Genomic DNA, 23,070 nt, shown 5'->3' with positions numbered 1-23,070 from the left:
TTCCTCTTCGTCTTCCTCTTCTTCTTGGTCATCTTCCTCTTCTTCTTCTTGTTCGTCTTCCCCCTCGGGCTCCCCCTCGGGATCCTCCTCGGGATCCTCTTCGGGATCCTCCTCGGGATCTTCTTCAGGATCCTCCCCGGGCTCATCTTTGATCCATCCCGCGTTTCCCTGATTGGGAAAATAGGGGTCCCCGGGTATGTGAAATCCTGCCATGTCGTCTGCACGAGAAACGGGGTTAAGAAGCACATATCGGAAAATAATAATCTGGCGCTATAGCAACGTACAAATACTCCTATAGTATTTTTTAAATGTTTATATTTGGTTCTTAGCGTGTTCTTTATGGAGTGTAATTAGGTTATCAGATTTGTCGCTCATTACGACTATTCCTTAGTGTGCGTAAGTTACTTCTTGGACGGATATAGTTGATCAGGCTATATCCCTCCCAGAACTGATTACACATGCTAAGGCGTACTAATAATGTTCGACTCCTCCTCTTTTCAATTTATGTTCTCCTAAGTTATGACACCATGCTAGTATAGAATGCATGTAAGTATACTTTAAAACAAGAAATTATTTGTTTTCTAAAAGTACAACTTCGTTAAAGCATCTTAAGAATCAGAGACTTTTAGTCCCAAATGTGTTTATAGTTTGTATATCTTATGTGGTTTGACATACTTAATTCACTATAAACCGCGCTCTGATACCAATCTGTCACACCCCCAAACCAAGGATGGCGGAAACGTCCGGGGGTGGAGGACTTCATGTAGTATCATAACCACAATTTCAATAGTAATTTAAGCAAACACAACCAACATATATATAATTGAAAAAGGTTACATCACTTGTATGAATTTCATGGTTCAAAATCAATTACAATATGTTGACAAAATATGAAAAGTTTGACGCCTTAACGTCCCATCCTCAAAAGCACTTGATTACCTGTTTAGTGTTTTCCTGAGAATACAAGTTATTTGAAAAGTGTCAACACAAAGGTTGGTGAGTTCATAAGTTTTTATTATAAAACTTAGTAGAAGTTTTTCACATGTAAATGTCGCGTTTGTTTCAGAAAAATCCGATATTTTCCTTGAAATCCGAAAAATGTAGCCTTATAACCAAAGATCAAAATGTATAAGAAATCATCATTACTTGGTAGAAAAATGTCGTGAGTTTAAAATGATATGGAAAGTAAATTTTTAATCAACCTAAAACCTACTTCGGTTTTATGACATCCCGTGAACTTTATGAATTGTTATCTCCCTAGGTGAGTCGCTATAATCATACTGTGACTATGCGAACCTGCCACAACGTTTCTCAAGCGTTGCGAAATGAAATGACATTTGTCACTCGTAGACCTGCAGGTCCCACTGTAGCTAGCAGCAAGGTGTAGGGTGTCAAACCCAATATAGATCTATATACAAGTATCACGTTCTCCCTCAAGGAGATTCTGATTATAACTACCAGGAATTATATCCCGCACTCGGACGTACGGGGAGAGAAAGAGTCTCACAACATAGGTTAACAAGTTTACGTGAAATGTGTGTGAATATAAATCTTTCTTGTATGAATGTACCCTTTTTGTACGAGTGTGTTGAGTGATGTATCATAAACTATACCTATTATAGTTTATCTAAAATGTATGTAATATGTATGAATTCTTTTATGGAAATGTATTAGTGTTGTGAATTTATCAAACTATACTTTTTATAGTTAAATATACGTGTTCTAAAATGAATGAATAATATTTAATAAGAATGACTTAGTTTCAGTTCATAATGATAAACTAACAAGGAAACACATACAATAATTAGAACTTATGATTATACACTTTGCTCAACATAATACAAAGTGTTATGATATTTACATGTTGTTGGCTAACTTTAGCCATTCTGCCCTGTTTTGGAAAAATCATAGAAAAATCATACGAAGTCAAAAACTAGATCCGTAAATTCTGAGAGTTCACAAAATGTGTCTAGTTTACTCATAATTTTTATCACGATTTTTAATGACCTCCAACTTGGGTGAAAAAGTCCATAATCACAGACTGGTCCGGGTTGTTGTTTGAAATGATAGGCAGTTTTGTAAAAATCACCATAAATTGTAGAAAAATCGTATGGAGATGTGCAAGTAGTCATTTTAAAGCTACAAACATGAACTATTTGCACCTTGTACAATTTTGAAAACAAAAATGTTTAAGATGCCCAAAATAGTCCGTGAATGGAGTTGAACTTTTCTGATGAAGGCTGTTAGAAAATTTTAGTTATGTTCTTGGTGTTTTAACTTGTATCCCCCCCCCCCCCCTGAAAACTTGAGAAAACATGAAAGTGTAGGGGTATGAACTCACCTTAAGTGATTTCAGTAGATGATTGTTGAAGAATGGAAGTGTTTAATTCAAGAACACTTGGAGATGCCTTGAAGGTCTTCGAGAATCTAACATTATAGTTATGGAGTTTGTGTAAGCAATCAAATATTTGAGTAGAAGGAAGTGAAATAATAATAAGGAGGATGAATTTTTACTTACTAAGAGTAGAAGAACACTTGAAATCAGCCTTGAATCTCGAAAATTTGTGTAGAAAAAGTTTGAGAGAAAAGTGGTGTTTGTTACTTAGTGGAATGAGAGAAATGAGAGAAAATGAGGAGTGTGGCTGTTTGTTCCAGCTCAAAAAACGTGGGAGTGAGTGAAATTTGAGTGTAAGGGGACATTGAAGTGACATAGGTAAGGTGGGGAGGTATGGCTGGTCATAGAGTGGGTATGGGGTGGTTGCTTGTGTCATAAGTTAAGGCAAAGTCAACACTCCACCTTAAATAAATCCCCCATTAGATCTTTATTATTTAGATAATGATTTTCATAAAAATATGTGTAAATTATGAATATTTAGACTTTATTATGTTAAAATATAATTTCTGGAGAAAATCCCGCTTTAAAATCACGAAAAACGGGCTCAAAATGTTAAAAATATCAAAAATGGGCTAAAAGTGACAAATTCCCGAAGTCTGGCCGAGGTTCGGCCTTCTCATGCTGAAACCGAGAGGAGGGAGGGTAGAAACCGAGAGGGGAGAAGAGAGAGGGAAAGAACCGAGAGGGGGGGAGGAGAGAACAGAGGGGCGCAAAGAGACAGAGACGCGGAGTAGAGATCGAGAGTAGGGAAGAGACAGAGAGGCGGGTAGAGACAGAGCGAGAAGCGAACATATGAGGCGACAGAGACAGAGCGAGAGAAGGGAACAGAGAAGGCGACAGAGAACCGAGGCTCGGTCCTCGCATGCATTTATCCAACAAAGGCTCGGTTCTCGCGTGCTTTAGCCAACAGAGGCTCGGTCCTCGCGTGCTTTAGCCAACAGAGGCTCGGTTCTCGCATGCCACAGCCAACAGAGGCTCGGTCCTCGCCTAAGAAGCCTCTCTTCTTGGTTTCGGTTCCTAAAGCCTATTTTTCTCGTTTTCGCCCCGTTTTAAGCCGTTTTTGACCTAGTTAAGGGCCGGAATGACCCGAATGATTCTAAAAAGTTACGGGAACTATTTGAGGGAGATTTGGGAGAGATTTCTCATACTTGGAGAGATTTGGGAGAGATTTGACATTCTTGGAGAGATTTCTCATACAAAGAAATATTTGAGAGAGATTTCACACACTTGGAGAGATTTGGGAAAGATTTGACATTCTTGGAGAGATTTCTCATACAGAGAGATATTTGAGAGAGATTTGGGAGAGATTTCACATACTTGGAGAGATTTGGGAGAGATTTGACATTCTTGGAGAGATTTCTCATACAGAGAGATATTTGAGAGAGATTTGGGAGAGATTTGACATTCTTGGAGAGATTTCTCATACAGAGAGATATTTGAGAGAGATTTCAAGTGTGGCATTTGTGAGTGTTTGGCTCCGCAATGCAAGTCTCTTGAGCCCCGTTAAGTCATGGTTAAGGATCCCACACACTCCCAATGAGTATGCAACATGGTCTTTATCAGTTTAGTTCATTGATTAGCACTAGGGCTTATGAAATTTTTAACACAAGACTTTTCTCAAGTGATGTTTTCCCATTAATATAGCAAGTTATACAGTATGAACATAACACAAACCCTAATACACAAGGTTTAATCGAGTTGACCGGCTTGACTTGATGACTTGACTTGACTCAAGATTGACGATTGTCACAGTACTTGACCTAATTATGAGCATGGTCCTTTTGGATTGCCTTCACCATAGCAATATGTAGGATGAATTAAGGAGATAAAGGATTAATTATGATTTATTAATATATTATGAGAATAATATATTAAAGGAAAAATCATAAAGTTTAATTAACATTAGTCAATAATTAATTAAGAATTAATTTTTTTGGCTAAAAGAGATTAATTAAACTTAGGGGATTGGAATTGTAATTATAAGATAATTGCAATGGATCACCTTGGAATATAGGTTGGATGAAATCTATGGGAAGCCCATATGATTTTCGTCCAAGGCATGTTCCAGAAGGAGTCCATGGACTGCTTAGGGCTTAAGCAGTGAAATTAGGGTTTCCTTGTAAGATAACCCTAATAGCCTACCTATTTAAAGACCCCTTAAGCCCCAAAAACGTGGTGATTGAATCCTTAGGGTTTCCTAGACGTTTTGGAGCCTCCTTCTTCTTCTCTTCTTCATCTTGTTGCTTAGTGGTGTTTGTGACTCCATTAGAGGTGCAACACTTGAGGCACTAAGCTTTCTTAAGCCAATCAAAGCAAGGAATTGATTGTTATTTCTATATAACAATCAAAGGTAATTACTAAACCCTTATTTCAGTTCTTATATGATAGATCTAGGGTTTATAGCCTTGGATATTCAATTGTATTTCATTAGACAAACTAGATCCAAAAGCTATTAGGGTTTGCATATACACCATAGGAATGATGTATTGCTCGAAACCCATCGATTATGTGCTAGTAGTAGGGTGTGAAATAGTCCCCGGGACCGGGTGAGAGATACCGTAGGGTAGGCAGGCACCCTCAGAATAGCCTAACATGGGTAGGTCAGCACCCCAGAATGGCTTGACATGGGTAGGTCGGGCACCCTAGAATTGCCCGACAGTATGTATGATTGTATGGTATGTGGTATGATGGGGGAACTCACTAAGCTTCGTGCTTACAGTTTTCAGTTTTGATTTCAGGTACCTCTTCAGCTAAGGGGAAGGAGCCGGTAGGGTAGCAGCGCATCGCACACACATGATTTTCGCTTTGAGGACGATGGGATTATACTCTGACATTTTACTATTTGATGTTATGATTTTCGAGACTTGTGATTTGCGACTTGACGTTTTGAAATGATAGAAATGATGTTTTCCGTAAACTATTTTTATAAGTACTATATTTAAACAAAAAAATTTGGGTCTTAATTTTGGGATGTTACACCATGCCTTCCAAACCGTTGTCCACCTGATCAATCGACTTTTCACACCCATCCTACACTATCAATCTCCATACGAAAAACTACACAACACATCACCCTCTTACCAAAAACTAAAACCTTTTGGTTGCCTTTGTGACCTACGTCTACGACCCTATTCCTCATCCAAACTCCATCCAAGATCTTCCAAATGCATTTTTCTTTGTTACTCCACATCGAAATCAACATATAAATGCTATGATCCCACTATTCAAAAGTGATACCACTCTCGCCATGTTGAATTCATTGAGCATATTTACCCTTATCATACTGAATCCTCTACACCTCCTCCTACAGCAGACTCCTTTTGTCCTGTTTTATCCAACACCGATCCAACACCCAGTATACAAGTCCTCGACCAATTACTCTCTACCAACCAGCACCCGTTCTATTTCAGACGAAGCTTCACAAGCAACTCCACCACTAACCTCTCCTGTTACATCACTGCAACCACCACATTCCCCTCCTTTGCCATCACCTACACACTTACTTCAACCATCATCCCCAAGAGCAGAACCTATCTCCTCTCATCCACAACAAAATAGAAAACGCAATCCCAAATATTTCAATCTGAACCTCATTAGCAATACTACTCTCCACCCCATACCTTATATTCTTGAACCCACCACTCATAATCAAGCTCTTAAAAATCCAAAGTGGAGAAGTATCACGGACTCTAAATTCAACGCCCTTCTTCAAAACCAGACGTGGGATCTTGTTCCTTCATCTTCTCATACAGCAATTGGCTGCAAATGGGTTTTTTCGCATTAAAAAAAATCCTGATGGTTCATATCCAAATACATGGCCCGCCTTATTGCTAAAGGTTTTCTCCAACAATATGGCAAAGACTACTTTGATACCTTCAACCCTGTCATCATTCACACCATTCTTTCCATAGCTCTCCAACAACTGGCCCTTACATCAGCTAGGCTTCAACAACGCCTTTCTTCAAGGCACACTCCATGACCCAGCCACCTTTCTATGCCCATCCTCAATATCCCAATCATATATGTAAACTAAAAAAATCCATTTACAGTTTAGAAGAAGCTCCAAGAGCTTGGTATATTGAGCTTACCACATTTTTAATTCAGTTTGGTTTCAAGAAATCACTAGTTGATGCCTCCATGTTCATCTATAAAAATCAAAGTGTCATATGTTACTTCATGGTTTATATCGATGATGTTGTACTCAAAAGAAATCATCTAAAGTTCCTGGATTATTTCATTCAAGCCTTGGGCACCAAATTCTTGGTCAAAGATCTTGGTATGCTTCATCACTTTCTAGGAGTTGAAGTCATTCCCACTCCTACGGGCATGTTTCTTTCAAAACATTGTTGTATTCAAGACATTCTCACTCAATTTGGCATGGAAGGTGCCAAAGATGTTACCACTCCTCTTAGCACCACTGAACCTCTATCCATTACAGATCATCTTCTACTGTTGATGCTACACCATATCGTACACTCATAGGCTCTCTCCAATACTTATCCTTTACTCGCCTAGATATCTCATTTTCCATAAGTAAACTCTCTCAATTCATGCATAGCCCTCGCCAAACTCATTGGCAAGCTCTCAAACGTGTCCTCCGTTACCTTGAAGGCACCATTCACCATGGTCTTGTCCTCGATCATAATTTATCTCTAACACTATTGGTCTTCTCATATTCTGATTGGGGAGGTATTCACAACGTAGGTAGATCAACAACATATTTACTCTACTTTGGTACCAACATAGTCTCATGGAAATCTACACACCAAAAGTCTGCTTCTCGCTTATCTATGGAGGTTGAGTACAAAGCATTAGCCAACGCATCTGTTGAACTTCTTTGGCTCAAGAACTTACTACATGAACTTGGAATTTCACCAACTACTACTCCTACACTGTTTTGTGACAACATTGGTGCTACTTATATATGTACAAATCCTATTTATCATTCGATAATGAAGCATGTGGCTCTAGACTATCACTTTGTCAGAGAACAAATTACATTTGGTCATCTCAAAGTACTTCATGTTAACTCTCAAGATCAGCTCTCCAACATGTTAACCAAACCCCTTACTCGAGCACTATTTCTGCAAAATCGATCCAGGATCGGAGTATCCGATGGATCCTCCATCTTTTGTCTGGGGGGGGGGGGGGGGGGGGGGTATAATGGATATACAGTCAAATAGCACTCACAAACATGAGTCCATACACCATCAGCCCGATGAATCTATACAACACGTTTACAATTAGTTTATTTACTGTTGTATATTTAGATGTATAGTCAAGCAGATCCTAGAATAGCTCTTATTAGTTTTGTAATTAGCTTATATAAGACATGTAAATCATTGAATACGATTGTCTCGTTCAATCATATTTATCTCTTCTTTATAGTGTTTAGGTTGATCTTGGTAATATAGAAAACATCGATTTATCATGTTTGGAGTTTGAGAGAAAGATACGGTTTGGAGTTATAAAAATTTTCTCAATGGTTCGGCGATAGGTGATAGATGGTGGTGGAAAGTGGCGGTCAAAGTAGAAAAGCAGCTATAATGGAGGAGACTAGAAAAAAGAGAAAAATGGATGGGTGAATATAACTATGTAGTATGGGTATAAGTATGCGGGTCATGGTATTTTAATATTAATATAAAATAAAAATAAGTAAAAAAAAATAATTTTGTAGAATACATATGTGAATATAAATGTTTTACATGACAACCACACAAAAAATTGAAAACATATGGATCCTCATTTAAAAAAAAAAAAAAAAAAAAAAAAAAAAAAAAAAAAATTAACGACTAAATCTATGATTTCTTTGTAGAATACATAGGATCATTTTTTGTTAAAATTAAATAATCAAAATATGTTGTCTGTTGATAAAATAATAAATGAAGTTAGCTATTAATTTCCAAAAGGAAAAACGGAATTAGTGAAGGCGGTTTCAAGTTTGAAGCCTTGAACCGCGGGTTCTGTATATAGAATATAGTCCCTGGTTTTAGCCTTTTATAGAAATTTAGAACCAATTAAAATTTTTAATTTAAAATCAACAAATAAGAGGAAGGTGTTCAAAAGAGCAGTTGGTCAGACAACCCATTTAGCTTTTCATTGACTTCTTTCGTTCATCTCTCTATCAGTCGCACACGCTTTAATTTCAGCATATAAGTGGGAGGCCTCTCCTCCCTCGTATCCTCAAAAACAACCCTATATACAAAACAACCCCACTAGGCCATTATTCTTCACATTTTTCCTCTGGTTAACTAAACATATATTTTATCCACGCTCTTCAGATTCTCAATTTGGTTATTGTTTCGGAAGCAAATGCAAAAGATGGGTACGGATGACGGAAGAACTGGGTTGCCGGAAAATTATAACCGCCATGACCATTACCACTCCGACACGGAGGTTGTAGCTGTTGACAGGAAGGCATTCAGCGGTCCGTTAAGTGGGCCGTTGAACAAAAGAGGTCACCGGAAAAGCCCTAGGTTTAATATTCCCGACGGTGCTCCGGGGAGTAGCAGCGGCAGCGTGAAGTCGAGCAATGACGACTACGTTGAAATCACTTTGGACGTCCGTGACGACTCGGTGGCGTTACACAGCCTGAAGACAGCCGATGGAGCTGACGTGGAGGATCCTGAGCTGACTTTGTTAGCTAAAGGGTTGGAAAAGAGGTCGTCTTTTGGTTCGTCGGTGGTGCGAAATGCGTCGTCGAGGATCCGGCAGGTGTCTGAAGAGTTGAAACGGTTGACTTCATTCTCGAAACGACAACCCGCTGGTCGTTTAGAGAGAACTAAATCCGCTGCAACTTATGCTCTCAAGGGGCTTAAGTTTATCAGCAAGAACGACGGAGGTGCGGCGTGGATCGCCTTGGAGAAGCGGTTTGACGATCTCACCAAACCCACCAATGGCCTTCTTCCACGCTCGCTTTTCTGGGAATGCATTGGTAATTAATCAATTATTAAATCCAAAACTCACTGCATGTTCAGATGTTCTTCGTATATATTTTCAGTAATTAATTAATTCTGGGTTTATTTAATTTAATATAATATTCCAGGGATGAACAAAGATTCGAAAGAATTCGCTGGCGAGCTTTTCGATGCATTAGTTCGAAGGAGAAACATAACAGGTGATACGATTAACAAAGAACAATTGAAGGATTTTTGGGATCAAATTTCTGATCAGAGTTTTGACTCAAGGCTACAGACTTTCTTTGACATGTGAGGATCGGATTTATCAATTATTTCTTCATATATTTCAGTTGGGTGGAATTCTTATTTATAAATATAATTAAACGCAGGGTTGATAAAGATGCAGATGGGAGGATCACTGAAGACGAAGTCAGGGAGGTATAGTATATCGATTATGGAATATCAATACGTAAATTATTATTAATATTTTAAAAGGTGGCTAGTGGTAGATTAGAATATTTTGGTAGAATGATTATTCATTATTGATAACGGATACCCATGTGATGCAGATTATTAGCCTTAGTGCTTCAGCAAACAAGTTATCGAATATTCAAAAACAAGCAGACGAATACGCCGCTTTGATCATGGAAGAGTTAGACCCGGATAACCTCGGTTACATCATGGTAAGAATTAAGATTATGATTATAACGTAACTACATTAAGTTAAGTAGAGTTAGGTGGGAAATTGTTATGCAATTAATAAAAAAAATCATTAATTAATTTAAACAGATTGAGAATTTGGAGATGTTATTGTTGCAAGCACCACAACATAACGTGAGAGGAGAAAGCCGAAACCTGAGCCAAATGTTGAGCCAAAAGCTGAAAACGACTCAAAGTGGTAATCCGATAAGAAGATGGTACGAAGATTTTAGGTACTTTCTACAGGACAATTGGCAGAGATGTTGGGTGATTGTACTCTGGACAGTAGTGATGGTTGCTTTGTTTACATGGAAGTACATTCAGTACAAGGACCGAGCAGTCTATAAAGTGCTCGGTCCTTGTGTCTGTATCGCTAAAGGAGCAGCTGAGACGCTTAAATTAAACATGGCGCTTATTTTGTTACCCGTTTGTCGAAACACGATCACCTGGCTCAGGAATAAGACCAAATTAGGTGTTGTTGTTCCTTTCGATGATAATCTCAATTTTCACAAAGTGAGTGTCATAATTAATAAACTTTTTATATATATAATTTTTGTAATGACTAAAATATATATATATATATTGTTGTAGGTGATTGGGGTGGCGATTTCGATTGGAGTTGGGTTGCATGCGATTTCTCATTTAGCGTGTGATTTCCCGAGGCTAATTCACGCGACAGAGAAAGAGTATAAACCGATGCAACAGTTTTTCGGGGATCAAGCTAAGAATTATTGGCATTTTGTGAAGGAACCAGAAGGGTATACGGGAATTATAATGGTGGTTTTGATGACAATTGCTTTTACTTTAGCAACACCATGGCTTAGACGGGGAAAGCTTAATCTACCATCGTTTTTGAAGAAACTCACGGGGTTTAATGCATTTTGGTACTCTCATCATTTGTTTGTTATTGTCTACACGTTGCTAATAGTTCACGGTTTCAAACTTTATCTCACCAAGGAAACATCCAAGAAGACGGTTAGTTTTTAATGTCGGATTGATTTTAGAAATTGGTATATATTCCAATTTTGTTATTCTTCAACTAAATCATGATAATGGATGCAGACATGGATGTACTTGGCTGTGCCAATCTTCCTCTATGCGTGTGAGAGATTAATAAGGGCGTTTCGGTCTAGTGTGAAGCCGGTCAAGATACTTAAGGTATGATTTTACATTAATTCATCGGGTAAACTTTATCATTATTTTTTCTTTTTAATTTATCTATTAACAAGATGCTATATATGTTACGATATTTTTGGTGTTAAAGGTGGCGGTTTATCCTGGTAATGTGTTGGCAATTCATATGTCGAAGCCACAAGGCTTTAAGTACAAGAGTGGGCAATACATGTTTGTCAACTGTGCTGCCGTTTCCCCATTTGAATGGTAAGAGAGAAATTAATTCAGATTCACACTAATAAGTGATATATATATATATATATATATATATATATATATATATATATATATATATATATATATATATATATATATATATATATATAATGGGAAGGGAAGTTAATGATTAATATATATATATATATATATATATATATATATATATATATATATATATATATATATATATATATATATAATGGGAAGGGAAGTTAATGATTAATATATATATATATATATATATATATATATATATATATATATATATATATATATATATATATATATATATATATATATATATATATATATATATATATATATATATATATATATATATATATATAATGGGAAGGGAAGTTAATGATTAATATATACATGATGTCCACAGGCACCCGTTTTCCATCACATCTGCCCCTGGTGATGACTACCTCAGCGTGCATATACGAACTCTCGGTGATTGGACTAGGCAACTTAAAGTAGTATTTTCAGAGGTAAACTTGTCATGTATACATTAAGTCCATTAAGATTTAAGAGTTGCTTTTTTTTTTTCCTATTAATAAAGCGTTTTTTTTTTTTTTTGGAATAATTAAAATGTCCGATTATAAGTAAATGACCATTTTACCCTAGATAATTTAGGATCCTTTATGGCATGTGAGTTGCTTTATTATCACCTAACAGTTTCTTTAATTTGGTCTTTGGTAGGTATGTCAACCTCCACGTAATGGAAAAAGTGGGCTCTTAAGAGCTGATTGCCAAGGAGAAAATCCAAAGTAAGCAAGTTCAACTGTTTCTAGATTTTTATTTATATATTTATATATTAAAACCGAACCATATAATATCTTAAGGTTTCCAAAGATGATAACAAAATTGCATTCTAGTTCTTACCGTTTAGTATGAAAACATACCACCTTTCTTTTGCACCTAAAGCCTCGAGTAGATCATGCAAACAAGGACATCTAACAGATTACAAAAAAGTTGGCATGAATTTTGGACTTTTTCAATGTGGTTCAAACATGTGATCTTTTTCAACCAAAAAATATTCTGCCTTGACTAATATAGCAAATATTTTCCAACATTTCTCATGTATCATTTGATAACATTTCACCTAAACTTTTTATTTTTATTTTTATTTTTTAACAGTTTCCCAAGAGTTTTAATCGATGGTCCATATGGAGCACCAGCACAAGACTACAAGAAATACGACGTGGTGTTACTGGTGGGGTTAGGAATAGGAGCAACCCCTATGATCAGTATTGTGAAAGATATTGTGAATAACATGAAAGCCAAAGAAGAGGAAGAGAGTGCCTTGGAAAGAGGTAGCAATGACACTGGCAAACTACAAAAGAATAAATCAGGGCCAACGAGTGCGAATAACTTCAAAACAACGAGAGCATACTTTTATTGGGTGACTAGGGAACAGGGTTCGTTTGATTGGTTTAAAGGTGTTATGAACGAGGCTGCTGAAATGGACAAAAATGGTGTCATTGAGATGCATAATTATTGCACAAGTGTTTATGAGGAAGGTGATGCGAGGTCTGCTCTAATCACTATGCTTCAGTCACTTAATCATGCCAAAAATGGTGTTGATGTTGTCTCGGGGACTCGTGTTAAGTCTCATTTTGCTAAACCCAATTGGCGCAACGTGTATAAACGCATCGCTCTTAATCACACTGGTTCAAGAATAGGTCAGTTCCCTATCCCTCTGTTGATTCAATCTCATTCTTCTCTTTTAGTTAACATAATATCTTTTATGCCTTTTTGTCAAATAAGGAAAAGAAATTCAAACTAGAGACTATTTTCTGTAATGAGTGCTAAATATAAACTCTGTGGCTTTATTTGTCAATACTCACTAAAGGTGGCCTTTGAATAATTTACACCAAATGAAACCTAGAAAACGCGTTATATTTTTTTGGACCGAAGTCTTTTTCATACTATAGTCTATATCCTAATAGGACTAAAGAAAATGATACTGCGGGACCATAAAAAAGCTAAAATACAAACTTTATAGTGGCCGGGGGTTTGTTTAATGCTAATGGAGATTGATTAACGTTTAGTGCTAATAAACAAATCTAATTAACGAAATTGACAAAGAAAGGTGCATCGTGCCAAAAAAAGGTAGGAATACAAAATGGTGAAAAAACAGGGTGTTTAAACCGTGTAATAATAATAATAATAATAATAATAATAATAATAATAATAATAATAATAATAATAATAATAAGAAGAAGAAGAAGAATGATATTATCATATTATAGACTTGTTTTCACTAGTTGTAATTCTATATTCCACTATAGAATGTTGTAAGAATAGATTATATAGATTATAATATCATATATGATTGAATATTAAGCTGTTGTGTTTGGATCATGTCATGTGAGATTTTTTTTTTTTTTTAAACGTTTGTCTCATGAAAATCCGCAGGGGTATTCTATTGTGGAGCACCGGCACCAACAAAAGAGCTGAAACAATTAGCTTTAGATTTCTCACACAAGACGTCAACCAAATTTGACTTTCACAAAGAGAATTTCTAAGAAAATTTTCTTTTTTTGGCTATCAAACCCACCTTCTAGAATCATATCTCATATGTACAGGGAATTAAAGATCAACGCCGATATATAGTTTAAGATAATGTATTTTTTTCTTTTTAATATTTTTTTAATATAATATGAGAGCTGTAAAAGGATAATGCAAGGAGTATAGCGACACCACCACCCATGATTGTTGTGGCTGCCAGCAAAGGTAGTAGTGGGAGGAAATTTTTTATAAAAGGAAAAAAATCACCATCAAGCTCTTGGGATGGGAGGATTAAAGAAGAAATATTCTATAGAAATGGCGTGTCATCATTTCATCATGGTGGTTGGCTTGTCGTCATAAATTAAATTTTGTTTCTTTAATTTTATTTTTTGTTGTTAAGAAATGTTTATCATGTAATATAGGTTGTGCGTGACAGGGAATAAAAATAGATACCAACTAAGATGTATATATTTCTTTCCATTTTCAGAATTTGTTGGTTGTTGGAGACTTTTTTTTTGTTTCCATTAGATTAGTCACATATATATGTGACACGGCTCTTTAGATGTCCATTGTAGTTTACAATGTACATCGTTGATATTAAGTGGAGGAAAATAGCATGTATAATTTTGAGATGGACCCCACATAAGTTTAAAAAAATAGACGTGCAAAGTAAATCAATTTTTTAAGGCTAATAAGTCATGCACATGGCAGCAAATCATCCGGAGAGCCCAGTGGAAATATCCTTTTTGACTTCTGAGGGGAGCGAATTATTGTGATTTTAAAAATCTTAATAAGCCAGATTTGGTTAGATAAAAAGGGTTTGTAAAATTATAAAAATGACGCAAGAGATTGGTTAAAAAGTATATTGTTGTTGATGATTATATATCAAAGTAATTTAAATCCTCAAAAGAATCCGTTAATCTTGTACCTCACATTCGTAGGTGATAATATCTTTGAAGGTCATAATCTTGTGTGGAATACAACCCCTAAAGAGAAACGAACAGGTAAGTGCTAAGATAATGCGTTAGGTAACAAGCATTAGCCATTTTCCACCAAACAAGAAAGTAGCTACCCTTTTAAAATTTCTGCAAGGATTGATCTATAATTCGTTTGCTTATTTTTGACTCGAAAAGTTCAACCATCTCGTCTAAGACCACCGCTTGACATTCAATAAAAAAAATTTATTAGTATTATAATACCCAATTCCCATATGGAGGTCGAGTAAGGGGAGGTTAGATACACACAATTGAGTTTTAAGGGAAAATGACATAAGAAACACTAAGTTCAGATAAAATTTCGATTTTGACACTGTTTTTTCCCTCAATTAAGTCATTAAGTATACAATTTTGTTGCAAATTTAACCAATGGACCAGTTAGTTTTAGATGTTTCATGTTTTTCAATTGTTGACTAGGCAAAAAGCTTATGTGGATTACACATATGACCCTAGTTTGGCCAAAAATATGGGTTAAACTATTGATTTGTACTCACTTTCCTTTATTTCTTCTTAATTTCTTCTTTCAAAGCATCATGATTTTGTGCAATGGCTTCCTAAGATTGCTTAAATAGTTCATTATCACAAGTGGTTTAAGCAAGGCAAGGAATGTTTCCATTAGGAGATGTCATTGTGGACAACCTTTTTTGCCTTGCTTACACCACTTTGGATGATGAACCACTTGTGCGACCTTGGAAAAGCCATTGCACAAAATCCTGATGCTCTGAAAGAAGAGAAGAAAAATAAATAAGGGAAAGTTGGTACATATATACGTAAGGATTCAGTTTTAATCCAAATTTTTGCCAACTAGGATCATATGTGGAAACCACATAAGCTTTTTGCCTAGTCATCAACCAAGAACGGTTTTTTGGTAAATGTAGTGTCCTTTTTGTAATTCGCCCTTTCCTTAAATGACCATATTGATTAGCCATGTAATTTAGGCATATTTCTGTCTGTTGTATTTTAAAATTTTGGCAATACCCGTCAAATTTAAATTCACTGTATATAAAGGGTTCTATACTTCTATTTAATCTTTTAAGATTATATTGGAAATGAATAAAATTCTCTCTTGTGAAACCCTACACGCTATTGTGTTGTTTACTTTCGTTCCTTTGTCACTTCAGCCATCTTTCAACATTCAACATAACACCACTGTAATTTAGCTAATTCATAATTTCTAAAATATAAAATATTAGAATGTTTTCCTGTTTTCTTCTTTTTTAAGCGGGACAAAGAGTATAAGGTGTACTCCACTTTAGACATCCATGTGGAATAACAAGGCCAAGGTGACATACTCTAGCAAGAAGTCATCTCTTGCACAAGAAGCAGGGTTTTGACTGGAAATTAGTGATCATTCTTTATTGTTGTGGCTCATTTTTCCATAGTTCAAACCCATACTTATTCAACTCCTACACCTAAATGGTTGCTGTTTTCTTCTGTCTTTTAAGATTCTACTGTCTTAAATCTTGACCATTTTCAGTTTAGTAATCCAACACCAGACTAGTTTAAAACTTAAACTCTAAATTCTTTAAGTACTTTTAATATAGAATTTAAAAACTAGACTGGTTTTCAAAACAATCACCCAATTCTAATACTTCCAATGACTAACATGACAGAGATATTGATTTAGTTTTGCAGTTTCTATTCATTTAAATTCAGGTTCACAAAATGTAAAGCATGGACTATTTGTAAGATTTATTAGGGAATTAAGAACACTTACTTGAAAAGAAGACCAATGTAGATTTATCTGTATTTCCTTCTCACCCTTTGGAAGTTGGGTCTCATTGGCTGGCTTAAATTTGTTCCCATATCTGAAGTTTGAGTTGGACCAAATGGGATAAGAGGCTTCTTTGTCAACATGCAAGCATCACTTGGGGAACTACTTGAGGTGATGATTGGTGAAGAAACTTTTGCTTTTAGCTTTCTTGGTATTTCTAGTCTTTCTAGTATCCTTGAAGTTTTTTCATCCAGTGGCTTATTACTCTCAGTTGGTGTAGAAGCCAACTGATCCAACTTTGGTTTGGAAACACAAGTGGAAGAATTGATATTAGGAATTTCATTGACAATTAGTTGTTCCCACTCTTCTGTTATACGTGCTGTGATTTTATCTTGTCCGGATTTCAAATCCATCTGTGAGATTTCCATTTCTGTTTTCTCTTCAAAGGCTATCATACCCTTTGTTTTCTTTGAAGATCCATGTTCAGATAAAGATTCTCCTTGAGTTGATTTAAGTTCATGAGGTGACTCTTCTGATTTGGTAGGCAATGACCTGGATATATATATATAGCCAGGTGTCATTTGTCATGGGCTTGATGAAATCCAAGCAAAACTTGATGCTAAAAGGAGAAGATATCTAGTTATCTACCCAAAATGCAAGCTTTCTTTCACAAGCACGTTCAGTTTTTGATGAAATCCCCTTTCGTGTAGGATGGGGTTGTAGTCGCGTACTTCAATCTGAGCAAAATAATAGAATATAAAAATGTCAAAAGAATAAAGAATTCGAACTAATTTTGAGACAGATTGGTACTGTATGAGCTGATAATCAAAGAAAAAACTAACCTCGAGCAAAGAGGCTTTTATGGAATCTTTTATATCCTTAGCTTCTGTAGAGTCGAATGATTGGCTAACATCAGGGACAGGTGTCACTTCTTCTGATCCTGCGAGCCTCTGTAGGAGTTACAAAAAATAAGAGAAACCATTAATTAAGAAAGAGACAGATTATTGATCCTTTTTAGATTGGTGATATTTGAGACCATTGGTTAAAATTCCCATTTCATGTGGACTGCAGTTAGTAGAAGGAAGTGGGACCCACCCTGAACAGCATCACTCCATTATCTGAAGGCAGAAGTATGTAATAACACTTGAAGGGTGTTTCTCTCATTGTATCTGTGTTACATCTGGATGAGCAAACCAATCCCTGATCTAGAAAATGTAGGGCACTGCAAAGCCCTTGGAATACTACAAAATCATATCCAAAATATAAAATTTTCAGAAATTTTATTACAATTTAGAAGACTCCTATTAAAAATTTTAAAAACATGAACCACAAAAGGAAGACATTCAATGACCTTTGTTGTTTAACTCTGTCTGATCAATATCATCCAGTTCATTTGAAGAAGATGGAACAACAACAAAAGGAGTCCCTACAATCAACCCTGTGACAAAACACCAACATGTGATTTGTGAAACAGTTTTATGTAAAGATTTTCATGAAAGGAAAGTATTTTGCTATTACTGAAAGTAGGTTGCCTTAAGTGAAAGTAAGACAATACACACTTTGGCAACCAGTGTGATGGTAATAGTTAAGATTTAATAAACATGATGTAAAGTCTAAACTACTTGAATGGCATTTAAATGAAAGTACATTGTCATAACTGAAAGTAGAATGCTATATGATAAAAAGTTGATAGTGTGTGACATTGAAGGATCATGAAAATAGTTATGGTTTAGGTAAAGAGAATAAATAATGAAAGTACCTTCACTTAAAGACTTTAAGTTGGTTCTATCAATGATGTTGAAGTCAATAGGTGTGGTGACATGCTGCAACTTTGTGTAGTAATGAAAGGAGGGCATGAACAGGACTGTTTTTTCACCAGCCTTGAGAGAGTTTACAGTTGAATCAAGTGTGTCAAGCTCATTGCCAGTGACTGGACAACAAGTGGACTTCACCATTTTGTTTCTATGTTCATCATCCAATGGATAGCCATGACACCTGCATGACTGATATGTGGTATTTTGTTATTTAGAGTAAAGTTGATTTGTATATAGAAGAAAAGAATATAAAAGATTATATAAAGATATAATACCTGGCAGGGTTCAAACTCATCAATGATGTGAGTGAAAGATGGAAAGAGATTGCAGCATATTTGGTTTAAAGAGCCTAGAATGTTTCTTTTGAATTTGAGACGGGCTTGGAGTTGTTCTGTTTCATCCCTTAAATCCTGTAGCCATTGTTTCACCAGAGAGCACAAAACCTTTGCATCTGCAAAAGTGTTCTGTAAAAGCACTTGCTACACAATTCCCTTTCATTTGATACTCTTTACCTCATTTTTACATATATGAACATTTAATATGGCTAATGGTGTAATGTAGCACAGCCACATAATTATAGTGTTTATTATCATTTCAAAATAAGTGTTTCTGTTACATTCTTGGATGATATTATGTACGCTAGAAGAAAAGTACCTGGAAGATGATTATGGAATGAACAATTCTCAAGATCACGTATATTCTTGATGAAGTTGTTTATGCTTTCTGAAAGAGCACCAACACCGGTTGACACTTTCTCCAACAATATAAAGTCCACTGATATACATTTGTCTGCTGCTTCCTATAAGGAAGTGATGCAACAATCAACATTTAGAACTAAGAATTCAAAACTGATTACATTGTAAAGCCAGTAGCAAGTGAAATGCGAGAAAGAAAAGGTTGTAGAAATTCTTCACCATTAGAGTCTTGTTTATCACAGAGTCTAAATTTTCAAGTAGACATGAACTGATAACAATCACTTTTCTTCCGACATCTTCGTTGTCACCTCCCCATGAGTATAGAATTTTGTCACTAAGGACACTTGGAAGGTGGACATCTGCTGGAAAAGAAGGCAAATAAATTTACAAAAAGGGGTAAAGAAGCTATAAAGCAACACAATGGATACAGAATGAATATCCTAGAAAGTTATATGTATTCATTAACACAAAAATTCCATTACCACAACATGAGACAGCTATACAATTGTTGAGTTCTGGCAAGAAGGCATCATGAGGCAAGTTGTTAACAGCATGATGAAAATCACGGAGACTGAAATTTCCACTTGGCCTGTATGCTACCTTCATCTGCTATGAACCAAAGAACATAATAGAAATAACAAAGAACAGACGTAAGAAGAATTCAGATTGCAGACTGCAGTACAAGAATAATTAAATACTGACATTAACAATTAAGTTGTTGTCTGATCAATATGAAAACAAGTATGGCCTGCCTGATAAAAAAAAAAAAAAAAAAAAAAACTTCAAAAGGTGTCTCTAATTTCGAAGGGGATGAAATCCATCCTTTCTGCATACATTTGAACTACTTTTGGACGATTTAAGTCAGGGGTGGAACCAAAAATTTTCGTCAGGGTAGCACCAAAATACCATGCTTAATTTTAAACTTTTTTGGATTTTATAGCAATGAACTTTTAGTTGTTTTGAATTTTATAGCAACATACTTTCAGTTTTTCAGCCATTCATGGTCAAAATACCATGCTTATTTTTTAACTATGTAAAAGGGCAAACAAGTAATATTACATGTAGATTCCATGAAGAAAAAGGGTATTCTAGTCAATCTCAACTATATAACAAAAAACCATGCTTTGAAAAAAGACAAATGTAATTATCTAACTAATAGTTGTAATATGCAACATCTATTAAGCTACCAATTCTAACATTCACTCAATAGCTCTAACATTCACTCAATAGCTCTAACATGCATCATCTACTTATACAATTCACTCTACTGTTTAACATAGCTACGGATCCCATGAGGCACATGACAAAACCCATTGCTAAGTTAGAGAGTGCCACAAATGATATCAGAGGAATCAGAAGAATCACTCCAACCAAAAAAGCCTCAAGTCAATTTAACCTTGAAGTTAAAAAAAAAAGGATCAACTAAAAATTATTTAATTTAAAAAAAAAAACATTTAATTTACTTAAGACCTTTTGCAAGTAGCCATTACTGATTATACTCTTTAGGAATAACAACTTATATACTCTTTTAGAATAGGTTTTATTAAAAAGATAAAAAGAATAATACTTTAAGCATTTCATCAAACAGTTTGTATGCGTACAAAATACGGAAATCTAGTAAGAACAAAAATTGTGCTTATCAGTATAGACTTATGAGGCTCTTTAGAGTGTTCATAGGAGATGCTAACCTTATAAATTTTAGTTGAAAAAAAAGGACAAAAAAGGAAGCGTAGGCAGAGAGATTAATTAAACAACATTACATGTGATAATAAGATGCTAACTTGAAATTCTACTGAAGCCCTTGCTTTATGGAAATCGACTAAAATAAAAAGAAGTTATTATAGAGATTAATTTATACTAGAACTCGATTAAAGCCCTGGCTTATAGAAATCAATTATGATTTTGATTATGCTTCCAAGTATATGAAGAGGGTAAAATCGGAATTATAGAGTTCTCATTCCCTCTCAATACATGATTAATTTCCTTTCATACCAAGTAGCACCTTAACATACACAAACTTGATCTGCCTACCCCTATCTAGTATCTATCTTCTTCTCGGGATTTTTTTAGGGATAGCACGGGCTACCCCTGCAAACTAACTAGTTCCGCCCTTGATTTAAGTTAATAGCTCCTGTTAATTCAGTTCATATGTTCAGATTAAATATTATATCCAGTATTACCTAGCATTTTAAATTTTAAAACCTCAACTGCATCAGTTTGAACATTCTTCGCATTTTCATCGCACTTATGTTAATTCTTCACATGATGAAGTTAAACGAAAGCTACTTATCAATAGCAAAACATAAACGGCCTACAGTTTTTTTGGACCAATAAGTTGAAGTACGAATAATCACATACCTCTGTGGAACAGGATACTCGATTTTTGAACACATAGCAAAGCCCGATCTTATCAAGTAGTGATTTCGACTTCGAGATCGACCTGTGACCTCTAGGACTTGAAATTGCGTAGAAATTCGCTAGCTGCAGTAATGACTGGCAAACAACGAGTTTCTTAAATGATTTAGTAACTTATATCAAGACGATTTACGAATTCTTCTTAAATAATTGTAGTTCTATAGATCGAATTCGATGTTCGGAGAAGATTCATTAATCGATATAAATATTTATAAATTAATTGATCCATGCCTGCTTTAGATCTCGAAGTAACGGAGGCGATAACGTCCGCAAATCCAGTAGGAAGCACAGCATCACCATTATTCTCTCTCACATTCAGTGACAAGTCTGCATACTTTCAGGTTTGAAGTTTGGCGCGCTTTTCTCCCTTTATCTTCTTCCGCCTCTATAATGAACTTCCGTCACGGAAAGTAAAATACTTTAAAATGCATACGATAAGAGTTTATAAGCATTGTATAAAAGTTATTTTCAATAAATCAAACTCTTTAAATAATCATGTCTACAAACTTATAACATACATGGTTGATTTTATAAGTACTGTTAGCTTAAGATATAAAAGGGCGAAATTCCGAAATTCATGAAACTAATCAATTTCAGACGGTTTTTTTAAGTCTAGAGATTTTTTTCCCCCTATTTTTAACTAAAACTCTTTATTTATATATGAAATGTTCATTTTTTTCAATGGAATGTATTATTTTATGCATAATATTTCATTTATTATGCTTATTTAATATTTCTTTTAGATTTTAAAAAAAACTATTTTTATCTTAAAATTCTAGAATTGTTCTTAAAATTTGATATATATTTTCGAACTCTGAAATTTTAGTCCGACATCTGAAATGCTGGTCCGAAATCCGAAATATAAGTTTTAAATATGTTTTTTGTTAGAAAAATATTTTTTTGTTAAATCTAAAATTCTCCATTTAAGAATTGGTGGTTGTTTTTAAAAATAAAATAAAAAATAAAAAAAAAAAAAAAACAATTTGGTTATTCAATTACACGCTACATCTATAAAATAACTAAGGGATAATGTCATAAAAAAACCTTAATTTTGTAAAAAAAAAAAGTCGGTTTTACCCTCCGATGGGTTTTTGTGTCATAATGTCGCATACTTGTCTCACCTTTTGCGTTTATGCCAAATACCCGGTTGCAAGAGGACGGAAGTCCCCTGAGACACATGGACCAAAAGGTTAGGGCCTGGAAAGGCGTATGTGCGTAAGTAGTATTTTGGGGGATTCACTAAGCATTTATGCTTACAGTTGTTATGTTATGTGCTTCACGTACTAGCGATGACCGTGGGAAGGCGCCGGCGTGATCTGTACATACTGACGAAGGAACTGTTTTATGATCATGGGATATATTTTGTTACAATGACATTTGTTACATATGTGATTCCAGAATATTAAATGATGGTTTTTGATGTTTGCAAAAATGAAAAATTGTTTTGAAAATTCACGTTGTTACACTTTAGATCATCCAAACATGCTCAAAACAATGCTAAAAGATAGCAGATGCGAGTTTAACATTGATAGTAT

General features: G+C 35.2%; 2 protein-coding genes across 10 annotated transcripts in view; one reads left to right on the top strand and one right to left on the bottom strand.

The window, feature by feature from the left end:
- Positions 1-23,070, bottom strand: part of LOC145029358 (uncharacterized) — a 49,704-nt gene that overhangs the window by 26,253 nt on the left and 381 nt on the right. The window contains exons 2-16 of one of the 9 annotated variants that reach the window (XM_078977928.1): positions 22,793-22,872; positions 22,657-22,703; positions 21,767-21,930; positions 21,479-21,613; positions 19,603-19,726; positions 19,340-19,482; positions 19,080-19,224; positions 18,701-18,876; positions 18,371-18,614; positions 17,963-18,049; positions 17,707-17,852; positions 17,454-17,561; positions 17,260-17,348; positions 16,615-17,163; positions 82-218 (exon numbers count right to left, since the gene is read on the bottom strand). In XM_078977928.1, the coding sequence (XP_078834054.1) occupies positions 16,638-17,163; positions 17,260-17,348; positions 17,454-17,561; positions 17,707-17,852; positions 17,963-18,049; positions 18,371-18,614; positions 18,701-18,876; positions 19,080-19,224; positions 19,340-19,482; positions 19,603-19,726; positions 21,479-21,613; positions 21,767-21,835 (1,992 nt within the window). In that variant the 5' untranslated portion in view covers positions 21,836-21,930; positions 22,657-22,703; positions 22,793-22,872 and the 3' untranslated portion in view covers positions 82-218; positions 16,615-16,637. Of the gene's footprint in view, positions 1-81; positions 219-699; positions 955-14,803; positions 14,889-14,956; positions 15,062-16,614; positions 17,164-17,259; positions 17,349-17,453; positions 17,562-17,706; positions 17,853-17,962; positions 18,050-18,370; positions 18,615-18,700; positions 18,877-19,079; positions 19,225-19,339; positions 19,483-19,602; positions 19,727-21,478; positions 21,614-21,766; positions 21,931-22,656; positions 22,704-22,792; positions 22,873-23,070 lie in introns of those variants that run through there. The other 8 variants (XM_078977917.1, XM_078977958.1, XM_078977946.1 and 5 more) reach the window with 8 other exon arrangements.
- Positions 8,534-14,409, top strand: LOC145029348 (respiratory burst oxidase homolog protein C-like). Its single transcript, XM_078977909.1, has 12 exons — positions 8,534-9,329; positions 9,441-9,603; positions 9,684-9,732; positions 9,864-9,977; positions 10,084-10,506; positions 10,585-10,968; positions 11,056-11,151; positions 11,258-11,373; positions 11,777-11,879; positions 12,091-12,158; positions 12,529-13,073; positions 13,810-14,409. The coding sequence occupies exons 1-12, from the start codon at positions 8,708-8,710 to the stop codon at positions 13,917-13,919; spliced, it is 2,793 nt and encodes a 930-aa protein (XP_078834035.1). The 5' UTR covers positions 8,534-8,707; the 3' UTR covers positions 13,920-14,409.

The sequence above is a fragment of the Lactuca saligna genome, chromosome 1 (assembly GCF_052625555.1).
Source record: "Lactuca saligna cultivar CGN05327 chromosome 1, ASM5262555v1, whole genome shotgun sequence".
Lineage (NCBI taxonomy): Eukaryota > Viridiplantae > Streptophyta > Magnoliopsida > Asterales > Asteraceae > Lactuca > Lactuca saligna.
Note: the sequence above shows the minus strand (reverse complement) of the source record. Positions and strands in the feature narration are given on the sequence as shown.